General features: G+C 43.3%; 1 protein-coding gene across 1 annotated transcript in view; it reads left to right on the top strand.

The window, feature by feature from the left end:
• Positions 1 to 5,567, top strand: part of LOC145799893 (omega-3 fatty acid desaturase, chloroplastic-like) — a 45,948-nt gene extending 40,381 nt beyond the window's left edge. The window contains exons 2-7 of the mRNA XM_082889535.1: positions 1,218 to 1,359; positions 3,381 to 3,635; positions 3,741 to 3,830; positions 3,935 to 4,001; positions 4,366 to 4,458; positions 5,441 to 5,567. Coding sequence (XP_082745661.1) covers positions 1,218 to 1,359; positions 3,381 to 3,635; positions 3,741 to 3,830; positions 3,935 to 4,001; positions 4,366 to 4,458; positions 5,441 to 5,470 — 677 coding nt within the window. The 3' untranslated portion in view covers positions 5,471 to 5,567. The remainder of the gene's footprint in view (positions 1 to 1,217; positions 1,360 to 3,380; positions 3,636 to 3,740; positions 3,831 to 3,934; positions 4,002 to 4,365; positions 4,459 to 5,440) is intronic.
• Positions 5,568 to 12,293: the final 6,726 nt, after the last annotated feature.

The following is a 12,293-nucleotide window of genomic DNA, read 5'->3' as shown; positions in this document are numbered from 1 at the left end:
AACACGTGGCACTGCTATCCCATCTGTCAGCATAAACCTTGCTGAGCACCACCTAACCCAACTGCCTGCCCATGCTCCAGGGAGCTCGGCAGCCGGGCAGTATCATCTCGGCCATCGTCTGCCATGCTGCGTTTCATGCCCAAGTACTCCAACAGCTAAGCTCAGAGAAGGGCCGGACTCGGCGGCATCTCGGCAAAGCCGAGCTCGGGACTACTCACTTGTCTGCGGTCGACCTACCTGCCGAACAAACAGGTACCTCGGTCTAACCTTGCCTTTCCGGGCGCCGGTCACTTAACTTGACTGGCTTCGCCTCCGCCAAACATGTAGCTTGGTCCAACTAAGCGTTGTCTTAACCGAGCAACTTCTTTCCAAACTAGGCCACACATCCTCGGCCCAACACTTGCCCGACCCAAATCTGTCCGGCAAAACTGTCTGGCCTAGATCCGTCCAGCCCAGTACCAGATCATTAATCTCCCTCTTAATATATATATATATATATATATATATATAAGAGGCCTACTCACTTGTGTCTCACCGTGAGAAAATAAAGTAAAAAATATGATTGTATATAGTAATTTTCAAAATATAAAAACATATAAAGATATTTTGATAATACAACTTGTAATTAATTTTTTTTTTCTCTTTCATAGGACAAGTTTGACAATAACCTAAAATAACTAAAATGTCAAAAATGAGTTTTAGTGACGTTTATTTAACGACGTTTTATTAAACGTCACATTTTATAATATTTAACGACGTTTCTTAAATGTCGCTGTTTTAAAAAATAAAAACGGCACCGTTTCAAGCGTTAAAAGCGCCTTCGAATGTCCTCTCTCTCTCCCTTAAATGGGCAACCCTCTGAAGCCCCAATCTCTCTCACTCACTCATTTTGTAGCCCTTATCTCTTACTTAGTCTCTCGTTCGCTCTCTCTTTCTCTAAACCCTCTCAATGGATCGATTCATCTCTCGCTGATTCATCTCAGAATGATACAATCTGGGTGATTCATCTTGGCGATTTCGATTCTGATTTCGAAGTTCTCTCTCGATTTCGATTTTGATTTCGAAATTTATGTTTCGGTGATTCTCTCTCTCAATTTCAAAGTCTATTTTGAATCTGAGAATAATTGTTAAAGCCCTTTGTAAACCCTTATTTAGAATCATCATGCCTTCAAATCTCGTCTCTCTCAACCCTCTCTAAACCGTTATTATTCTCACAGATTCATCTTTGAGATTCAGAGCGATTTTGATTTCGAAGCTCCACCGCCACCACCGTCTGCACCGGCTCGATTTCTCTGATTTCGATTATGATTTCAATTTTGATTTCAAAGCTCCACCACCACCACTATCTCCACCAGCGAGGTATCGATTTCTCTGTCTCTCTCAAGCTCTTCCTTCCCGTCTCTCTCGATTTGGTTATTGAAATTGAAATTGTAAGCAAGAAACTAAAAGTTGATTTGTGGCTAAACACATCATTTTCTTCTTTTCTTCGCTCTCTGCTTCGTTGAACTAGATTTAAGTCTTTGCTTCAAGTCCGGATGTGAGAGAGAGAGAGAGAGAGGATGTGGAGGAGGAGGAGTTGATTTGTGTCTGAACGCATCCTTTTTTGATCTGTTATGTTGAAAAAGTTGAAAGATCTCTGAATATACACTTGCCCATTTACAATCCCATATGTACAGTTACTTTCCTTTTTCCAGATTCTCTTTAGCTTGAGGTACAGATCTCCAATCTTTTCACTTTCTATACCTTCAAATCTTTTGTGTATGTATATTTGGATTTATTTGTGTATATTACATGTTTGTTTATATGCCCAGCTTAAGTTGAAGTTCTCTCTTTCTTGTTCTCTGTTAGATTTCTATTTTTCTATTATTTTTCACTGCACCCAAAATACAAAAAGAGACACAAAAATGCACTTGTTAGTTTGTTACACCAAAAAGACACACAAGAAATGCAAGAAATCAATACAGTTGCTTCCTGGTAGCAGATAAGGAAGCAACTATACCCACATAATTCACAGTCTAGCTCAAGTTAACCCCATATTCTCATGTTCATGATTACATAATCTCATCGATAAAGAATAATCAGAATTCAAAATTATCCTTTAAATCTGTGTTTGGTAACGTTTACGTTTTCAGTTTATATTTATAAAAATTTTATAAACTGGTTTTTGTTTATTTTTAGAAAAACATAAACTACAAACGTGTTTGGTAATTGACAAAATGTTTAAAAAATTTTAAAAATATAAAAAAGAGTGAGAAATGACAAGTGGTGACAAGTGGCGAGGGAAGACGGTGGTAGAAAGTGGTGACGGTGGGTGGTGTGTAGCTGGTGGTGGTGGTGGGTGGGTGGGTGACGGTGGCGGGTGGTGGGTAGTAGCGAGTAGGTGATGGTGGTAGTGGTAGCGGGTGGTGGATGGTGGTGGCAGATGGGTGGCGGATGGCGGATGTGGATGGGTAGTGGCGGGTGGGTGGTGGTGGTGGGTAGGTGGCGGGTGGTGGTAGTGGTGGGTGGGTCGGTGACGGTAGCGGGTGGTAGTGAGTCGGTGGTGGTGGTGGTAGTGGTGGTGGCGAGTGGTGGGTGGTGGATGGCTGGTGGTGGCGGATGGGTGGTGATAGTGGGTGGGTGGGTGACGGTGGCGGGTGATGGGTGGTAGCGAGTGGGTGGTGGGTGGTGGTGGTGGCAGGTGGTGGGTTGTGGTGGCAAGTGGGTGGCGGATGGTAGGTTGTGGTGGGTGGTGGCGGGTAGTAGTGGTGGTAGGTGAGTGGGTGACGGTGGCGGGTGGTAGGTGGTAGCGAGTGGGTAGTGGTGGGTGGTGATAGTAGGTGGGTGTCGGGTGATGGTGGTGGTGGTGGTGGGTGGTGGTGGCGGGTGGGTGGCAGGTGGGTGGTGAGTGGTGGTGGCAAATAGGTGGCGGGTGGTGGCAGCCAGTGGTGGATGGTAATGGCGGGTGACGGGTGGATGGCAGGTGGGTGGTGGGTGGGGGTAGTAGCGGCGGCGAGGGGTGGGTAGTGGTGGCGAGTGGGTGGCAGGTGGGTGGTGAGTGGTGGTGGCAGGTGGTGGTGGGGGGTGGGTGGTGGTGGCGGAAGACGGTGGTAGAAAATGGTGGCGGGTGGTGGCGGAAGACGATGGTAGAAAATGGTGGCGGGTGGTGGCTAGTGTTGGGTGATAAAAAAAAAAAAACTTAAAACTCAAAACGAAAACACATTTTTTGTGTTTTTATTTTTTGGCCAAATTTATAAACTGAGACCACTGATTTATAAATCAAAATTTTTACCAAACAAGTTTTTATTTGAGTTTTTTAAATTTTTGTAGATATAAACAGAAAACTGAAAACGTAAGTGTTACCAAACGGCACCGTTCCGTTTCTGATTTTGCTTGGCAAGTTCAATCTTTAACAATTGTATTCAAAAACCCGTGGCACCTCCTCCGTTTAGGATAGCGGAGATTCGAGCTGCCATTCCTAGCCACTGTTGGGTCAAGAACCCATGGCGATCTATTAGTTATGTGATTAGGGATGTTATTGTGGTTTTTGGATTAGCTGCATTGGCAAATTTCTTTGAAAGTTGGGTTGTTTGGCCTTTTTATTGGGCTGCCCAGGGGACAATGTTTTGGGCACTGTTTGTTCTTGGTCATGATTGGTAATAGACATAACATGCTTACAATTCCTATTTTGGAATTAAATTTGAAGGCTCATTTTTGTGTTTGGGTTTGTTTTTTTTTTTTTTTTTTTTTTGAATCTGCAGTGGCCACATAAGCTTTTCTGACGACCCTTTGTTGAACAGTGTTGCTGGACATCTCCTGCATTCGTCAATTCTTGTGCCTTATCATGGATGGTGTGTTCTTGATCTTAACTCTTTGATCCTGATATTTGTATATCTGTCTAGATTGAGTTTGTGAAGAAATGGTGTTTGTGCATATGACTGATATATAATTACAGGAGAATTAGCCACAGAACTCACCATCAGAATCATGGACATGTTGAAAATGATGAATCATGGGTACCGGTAATACTTCTATAATTGTCCCTCTTTGCTCATCTTTTTCTGTCCAGTTTACTAATGTCGATGGACATCACCATTCTCACATTTTTAATCTTCTGAAAACAATAATCTTTTTGGTCCATTTTGAACACGATACATGTATGTTTATTTGGTACATGTATGATTATTTCAGTTTTTAGAACGACTTTAAACAGTAAATTGGGGCATCGTTGATGGAACACAAAGACTCCGATCGTAGTTGTCTCTGGCTCTAAAAGTAGTCCACTATCATGACTTGTGAGACCCACCAACCATCTATATATATGTGTGTATGTATATATGCTAAAAAGGTTTATTGTTGAATTTGTAAATTTGAATTGAAGGGTAGTTTGGAAGAAGGCCATGGGAGAGGGAGAGAGAGAGAGAGATGAAGGTCAAGATCATCAGACCCCTTTGGTTGATTCTTCCATCGACAGAACTGGTTGTCTTTCTTTCACTTTCTTTCTCTTCCCTTGTTTTTTTGTTTTTTTTTTCCCTTTTTCTAACAGTAACCATGAATTTTTCATTTCGTGATCTAATAAACCAATGATTTTTTATCCACAAGAATTTCCAAGAAAGTATATAATGTAAGTGTTTAATGCCCAAAAGTCAAAATTTTCCACACCCACTTTTTTACACAGCATCATCAATTCTCCAGCCCTTAAATATCAGGACACAATATATATATACACACACACTAGGGGCATAAGCCCACCCGACGGGTCTGCTATTAAATTTATAAAATATAAATTTTAATTTTGAATTAAAAATGTAAGTAATATTTGTTGATTTAGTGGTAAGGGTGTTGTTTTCCAAACTCAAGATCTTAAGTTCAAATCTCGTGCACTTCACTTTATAAATTTTTTTTTCTCTTTTTTTATATAAAAAACATTCACTTGGGAACTTTGTGATTTCTGTTTTAGTGATCCTGGGAACTTTGTGTGAGTTCATGAAATGTTATTTAGTGATCCTGTGACTTGAAATGCATTGGAATAAAATAATTGGGAACATTTTTTAAAAAATTAAAAAAAAAATCTCAAAATTTAACATTGTAACAAATTAAACTAGTATTTTTATTTTTTTCAATTTGAACTTTAGACATTTAAAATGTTATCAATTATCAATTTTAACTATCTGACTGTGTCTGTTAACTTGTATAATGGAAGAGGACAATTTTGACATTTCTTCTTGGTTCACATATGTATGTGTTATGTATTTTGGTACTTAGATTGGCATATATTGACATGATTATGTGACTTGAAATGCATTGAAAGAAAGAAATTTAAGAACAGAGTATCCATGCTTGCCACAATTATAAGGGGCAGTGGCTTACAACCGTCAGATGGGAATTGTTATATATACACATATATGGATTATGTATTTTGGTACTTAGATTGGTATGTGTTGATTATATGATGATGAAGGGAACATATGGACCGGTGTGGCGTGCATAATGACAGGAGTGATAGGATCAGGGGTACTATGACTAGCATGGAGCATGTCTCAGTTGGGGTGGATTGCAGGCCCATTGGCTATGCTGCTCTTTGCATCCATTAATGGGAAGCATGTTTGGGCTTGCAAGTATGTGAAGAAGAACCCCAAGTCTCCATCCCATCAACCTACTTCTCCAGCTGCTGCAGCCCCAAAACCCTAATTCAGAGAGAGAAAGAGAGAGAGAGAGAGTATTTTTAATTTGTCAAGTGTACTAGTGTGGACTACTTGAGATCCATTAGTGAGTTGTGGTTACAAGAGATTGTGAACGATTTTTCTATTTATAATTCCAATGATAATTTGTTGTTTGTTGTGATGTTATGTATGTGAGAGGGTAATTTATGAGTAAATTGGGCCGAGCTGGGTACTGGGCCGTTCTAGGGGCCGTAGTAAGAAGGGCTTAGTAAAAGGACCGTAGTCCAGGTGTTAGCTCGGTCCGGGTATGTAGTGACCTAGCAAGGGTTAGCTCGGTCCAAGAGAGCTCTGCCGTTAGCTCGGTCACCACACTTAGAATGGTAACAGTTAGCTCGGTCATACCATATTGAGCCGAAGTATGTTAAGCTTTCCTCAGAACCTTGTTATTGGTTAGCTCGGTCCAAGCTCATTGTGGTTAGTGCAGTCTCGGACAACCCAGTTGGAATATGTCAAATCAAGGTACACGCAGTGAAAGGAAGAACCGAGCTAATGGGAGCTCGGTCTAGTCTACGGTTTTAGCATGGCTACGTTATCTCAGTCGTATTGACATCCAACCATGGTAAAACAATCTCACTTGGTTTAAGCAGTGAGGGGGGTGTTGAAGGATAAGCATTATCTTTCAGGAATGTGATTCCTAGGAGGACTCTACATGGAGGAGTAAGAGTCCTACTAGGATTGTGCCACACGGAACCTATAAAAGCTCATAACATCACCTATGGAGAGGTAACACAACTTCGATTCCCGAATACACAGAGCTTTTTGTCTATTTGTCTATTTTGCTGACTTAGGCATCAGAGAAGTATCCGACACACACCCGCCGGCTAGCTCACGTTTGTGTTTTCAGGGAGTAAAGCGATGTCGTACGGAGGAGCACAGACTTGATCAACAGGATTATACGAGAAGGTTTATTTCTTTCCCGTACAATTGGCGCCGTCTGTGGGAATATCAGGCAAAGAACAAAACCTCTTGATCAAGTTTCCCTCGCTAGTTAAATGGCGCACAATGAAGATTTGCCGCAGTCCGCCATTGACGGACAAACCCCGTAGGGCGGTGGGAGGCGCGATGGTCTGCCTTCCATCCCACCCATGGAAGATTTAGAGCCATAGCGACAGAACCCCCGGAGGGATGCAAGGGGGAGGCGGGTAACAGCCCTCGTCGCTCTCACTCACAAAGTCCTGAAAGGCAGAGGCGAAGAATCGACCCTCAAGCTCTGGAGGATCGCGTAAAAGAGCAAGATGAACTAATAAGGAAGATGGCGGCGGGCATGGAATTGATGAAGCGCTAGATAAAAGGGAAAGAGGTGGCGACATGAGAGGGGCGCAAAAGCAATGTGCCCCCTCGCCACTCTAAAGATCGTGGTAGGCATACCACGCCATCGTAAGCAGAGAGTAGGAGCCTTAGAACAGGCGACACTCAATTAAGGACTTCCAGAACTCGTTACTCCAGGTCTGAGAGAACGAGATCATTGAGGTCTTACACTGAGGGAAGCACCTATCGGCCCTCACATACGCACCAGACATCGTCCAGGCAAACGGAGTTGCCTAGATCGTCCGACTTACAGACTGTACTTGAAGAAAGGGCACGACGCAAGGAGGATGCCAGGGCACGCGACCCGCACAGAGTTTCAGCCCTTCAGCGGTTGGCTCTTCGAACGCATGGAAGCGTCGAGGTAGGAATGCCAATACTGCACCTTGCCTACGAACCAACAAATAAAGCATTAGCAAGACTACATAGCTCGCCGTTCGTTCCGGCGATTGAGAACACACCATTACCCTCAGGCTTCATCCAACCTAAATTTACCACGTACGAGGGGAAGACAGACCCTTATATGCACCTAAGCCACTTTCGCCAGGTCATGGCAGTGTACCGGCAGAACAAAGCTTTGATGTGCATCCTATTTCCATCCAGCCTTGGCGACCTAGGTTTAACCTGGTTCGAAAGGCTACCAGAAGGCAGCATAGCCTCATGGGCGCAATTAGTGGAGGCGTTCGTGACAAGGTTTAGAACGAACACTAAGACGCCAGTAGAGATTGATCAGCCACTCTCCATTGATATGGACGACAAGGAGACGTTGAAATCCTACAACAATCGCTACTGGGAGACGTTCAACCAGATAGGGGACTGCCCCATCAATCTCGCCGTCGCACAATACAAAAGAGGACTTCCAGTCGAAAACAGATTGAGGGATTCGATTACTATGACTCCACCCCTCACGATGGAAGCCTTGATGGAGAGAGTGCACCAACATATTCGGGTGGAGGAGGATGGCGCCCGTGCAAAGGCAAAATCTGGTACAACAGTAACACCAGATAAGAAGACTATGGCAAAAATCAACACGATAGAACGTCCAAGCAAGAATGAACGAGGCAGGCGAGACAACGAAGAGGACCGAGATAAAAGATGGTTGAGAGTCCGCACTACCATTACCACGGTATTTAAGAAACCAATCTACCAAATTCTCAGTGAGATACGTGATGAACCTTTCGTCAGATGGCCAGTTAAGCTGGGAGAAGCACAAACGGACTACGACGAAAGATCTCGGTGCACCTTCCATAAGGAAAATGGGCATCGTACTGAAAATTGCACGCTGTTGAGATAGCATCTGGAGGAGTGTAGACACCCCATTTTTGACCGTTCTCAAGACTTGGACGTCACCATTGGAACACTTGGTGATTACCCTTGTTTGTGTTCGTCTTGAGTTCCCGGAGGCCTCGGTTACGCGCCTTGCCTTAGGACCTCTCGACTCGACCATGTTGTGTCTGGTTTTGCACCAAACACTTGTGTTTTGCCTTGGAGGGGCAGGGAATGCCTTGTGAGGCATCCCCACACATCACCGGCCATGGCTTGAGGCCACCGGCCAGTGATTTTTTGCCATCGGCAATGTATATTGCCGGTCGGCACTCTTTGTTGCCGGTCGGCCATTTATTTTTCCAAAATGGCAATTTTGAATGGCCGATCACTGTTCATATACTTTTGGTAGATATTTTGTGCCAGCTGTGATAGCTGGCACCCACATTTTCTCCCCTCCATACACGTGTATGGAGGGATTTCTCTCTTGACAAGCTTATTTGACAAGCTTTACAAGAGAGAGCTCTATAAGAGAGAGTCTCCTCTCTTGGATTTAGGTTAGACAATATTTTTAGAGAGCTTTAATATTAGGGTTAGGAATTTGTATTTATTCCATCTCTATATTTCCCTCTCTTGAGCTTAGTGTGTGTGTTTTGTCTTACTTTTGCTCACAAGCACCCACCATTACACCATCCCTTGGAGTTGAGGCCTCTTGAGGGTTGTTTTGGAGGTTTTGAAGCTGGTTTGGAGCTGAAGAAGCTGCTGGAGCTTCAGTTGTGAAGAAAGTCTTCAAGGGTAAGAAACTTGCTCCTTTTTACCCCTTTCTTGCATTGTATTTTTTCTTACCTTGCAACTGTTTTTGTGTTTTGTGTATAACATAAAAAAGTTCTGTTTTTAGGCCCTCTAAATAGTTTGTTTAGAGTGTTTTGTGGTTTGAGAATCTTTGACCCCTCTTAAGCCTTGTAAGGCTCCATTTTGTGCCATTTTGTGTAAGCTCCGAGACCTTGGTGTTTGGGCCTCCTCACCACTGAAATCTTGAGGGATTTCAGAGGTGAGGATGGTGCCTTGAGGTCCCAAGAAGGAGAGGGCCACCCCCTCTCCTTGTTGTCCTTGAAAAGGACCATTTTTGCCTCTTGAGGGAGCACCTAGCTTAGGCTCTTGTTGACCATGCCTTAGCTGATTTTCGTGCTTATTATGTCATAATATGCCTCTGTTTTTAGTTGGTTTTGGTACACCATCCTTGCTTAGCATAAATGCCTTGTAATGCCATTTTGTTGCCTTAACATGCCTTAGGTTGTAAACCATTATTCTAGCATGTTTTAGGCTTAGCTTTGTGAAGCTTTCATGCTTATTTTGCCATGTTTAAGGTCTGTCCTTAGCCATTTTGGTCGACCATGGCATGCATTAGATAGCCCCTTTGCATTTTGGTTTGTTGGCCTTAAGTGTATGAGTGTGTTGCATGCATCACTTGCTTCGATTTAGTGGGTTGGGATCATTTTCCATGTTATTTCAGTCCCTTTGATATGCTTGTATGCTTGCCTTGGACACCTCTTTAATGCTTTGAAAGCTTATGTTGTATGCTCCATGTTTTGGCCCTTGTGCATGCTTTTGAATTTGAGCCACTTAGATGCCATCTAGAGGGTCCCTTTGCATGGTCTAGGTCTGCCCTGGACCTGTTTTAAGCCTTCTTGGCCTTGTGAGGCTCGGTTGGCTTAGCCATGGTTTAAGTCCCCTTTGACTTGCTTTAAATGCTTGGACCATTTGCATGCTAATGTTTACCTTGTTTAAGTTGGTTTGGCACCTCTTATAGCATGATTTTCAAGGCTTATAATACATGCCATATGTCCATGATTATTCCCTTTTAAGTGTGCTTAAAAGTTTTCCTTTGATGCTTAAGCGTTAGGCCTTAACATGTGCATGTGTGTATGTGTGTTTGGTCCCATTTTCTTAAGCTTTTGGCCACTGTTTTGGACCTAACTTAGAGCTGTCCAATTAGTGTAAGTCCATCCCTTGCATGTCATTCAAGTGTTGTTACATCATCCCATGTTTGCATGCTTTGGTTGCACATGTTACATGCTTGAAATCACTTGCATTCGCCTTGCATTCCATTGGTCAAGTTGCTAGCATGTTGCGTGATTGGATTACATCTTGCACGTTCTAGTGGTTTGCATAATTGTGGCATGCTTGTTTGCTTTGTTGCTTAGTTTGCGCACCTAATGTGCATTGCATGTTTGTATGCTCTCTTTCATGCCATGTTGCATATTAGCTAACATGCTTAGGTTGAATCGCATTGCACATGGATACCTTGCCTCTTGAAGTCAAGTGATAGAGGTTGGGTCTTTATGTGCTTATTTGGTTTGCATTTCATTTGACATGAAAATGCACAACTTGGTCTCTTGGGCCACCACGCATTGAAATGCGCGATTGACGGTCCGAGAACCAAGGACCATGTCCCTTTGAGTCAAACACATGATAAGGGATAGGATTGGTGCATACATTGTTTGAATTGCATTGCCATGCAAAGCTCTGTCCTCTGCTGCTGTCAAACAGATTCTGCAGGAACTTTTTGCCGATCGACTGCACAGAGTGCCGACCGGCAATCCATCCTGGGCCGATAGCTTCATCAATAGCCGATGATCACATCTCACTGCCGGTGGCCATTCTCCCCAGCCGGTGGTGTCTCCCAATGTCCAGGGAAGCAATTCTGAGACTTTGGAAGTTTTCAGAAGGGCAGAGCAGTGAAAACAGAGGCAGCTTGAGCATGGCAGTGGACTTCCGAGCAAGACCCGAGCACGAGTGCATTGAGCCCTCTTCCCGAGGCCCTTTTTCTTGTTTTCTTAAATTAATTAATTCGTTTAATTAATTTAGTTGGTCTGTAATAATTAATTAGCTAGGTTAGTTAATTCATTATTTGAGTTGTATTATTCTTTTGGTCCCTCCGAGCGAGGGCAAATTTGTAATAAGTGTGGGTGCGTGTGTACATGTCTCCCAACCCCCACTTCTTTCTCCCTTTTACTTACCTGCTTTGATGGTTAGTAATAGGTCATGTTTAATTTAGCATGCCTTATGCTATGCATGCGTGCATCATTCATCAGTATTGTATGCACCGGGTTCGGCGCATCATGCTAACTGCATTAGTATTTCAAATCTAACTTGAATACATGCTACTTGTGCATTTTCACATGTCATTCATAGACTAGCCGAGCCTACTCTAGTGACATTCCGTATGCGTTGCATTAGACATTCAAACATGGACTTGGATCATGCATTGATTGCTAATGAGTTCTTTGTTTTGGCACGGAGTACGATGTAAGTATTTATGCTTTAGCATCCTTGCATGCGTGTGAGTGTTGCCATGATAGCATGATTACCATGAGGCTAGCTGCTTATGTGATATAACTGCTTGAATGCCTGTGGGTGAAGGTTGGATTGTCTGAGTTGGAATAGCTCATTCAAATCCGTGTTTTAGCCTACTTGCGAGTAGCAAATTCCAAAATATTTTTCCAAAATAAACAGATATGCAATGCTTATTCCCAAATTAGGCAATCTAGTCTATACTTTTGTGCTGTGCGCATAACATAGTAATTCTAGGCTAATAATCGGGATAAGAACACATAACGTTTTCAAAAACGGATATCACGGTTAGTAGAGGCCGATTTTCGGATCGGGCGAGAGGGGATGCTCATAGCTGACCTTCCCCAATCGTACCCTAGCTCCCGAGCCGAGGCAACTTTGGTGATGACGGACGCGTGGCCTTTGGCACTGAGTCAGGGTTTCCTAAATGCCCCCTTAAAAATATTTAGGTGGCGGCTCTGTATCTGGCAAAGCAGTCCATGTTTGGCACTTCTTTTCAAAAATCTGTTTCTCAAAACGATTTGCCAGATTTGGACTCTTTGGTTCAGATTAGGAACCGTGACACAAATCGAGTCTGAGCTGTAGGGAGGCCCACGGGCGCGTGCTATAAGGAGTTAGTGGCAGCTGATCGATACATAGAAGGAGGGACACAACCAGCCCCCCAGAACC

This window comes from Camellia sinensis, chromosome 9, assembly GCF_055761805.1.
Source record: "Camellia sinensis isolate YWXY chromosome 9, ASM5576180v1, whole genome shotgun sequence".
In the NCBI taxonomy this organism is placed as follows: Eukaryota; Viridiplantae; Streptophyta; class Magnoliopsida; order Ericales; family Theaceae; genus Camellia; species Camellia sinensis.
This window is presented reverse-complemented; position numbering and strand designations above follow the sequence as displayed.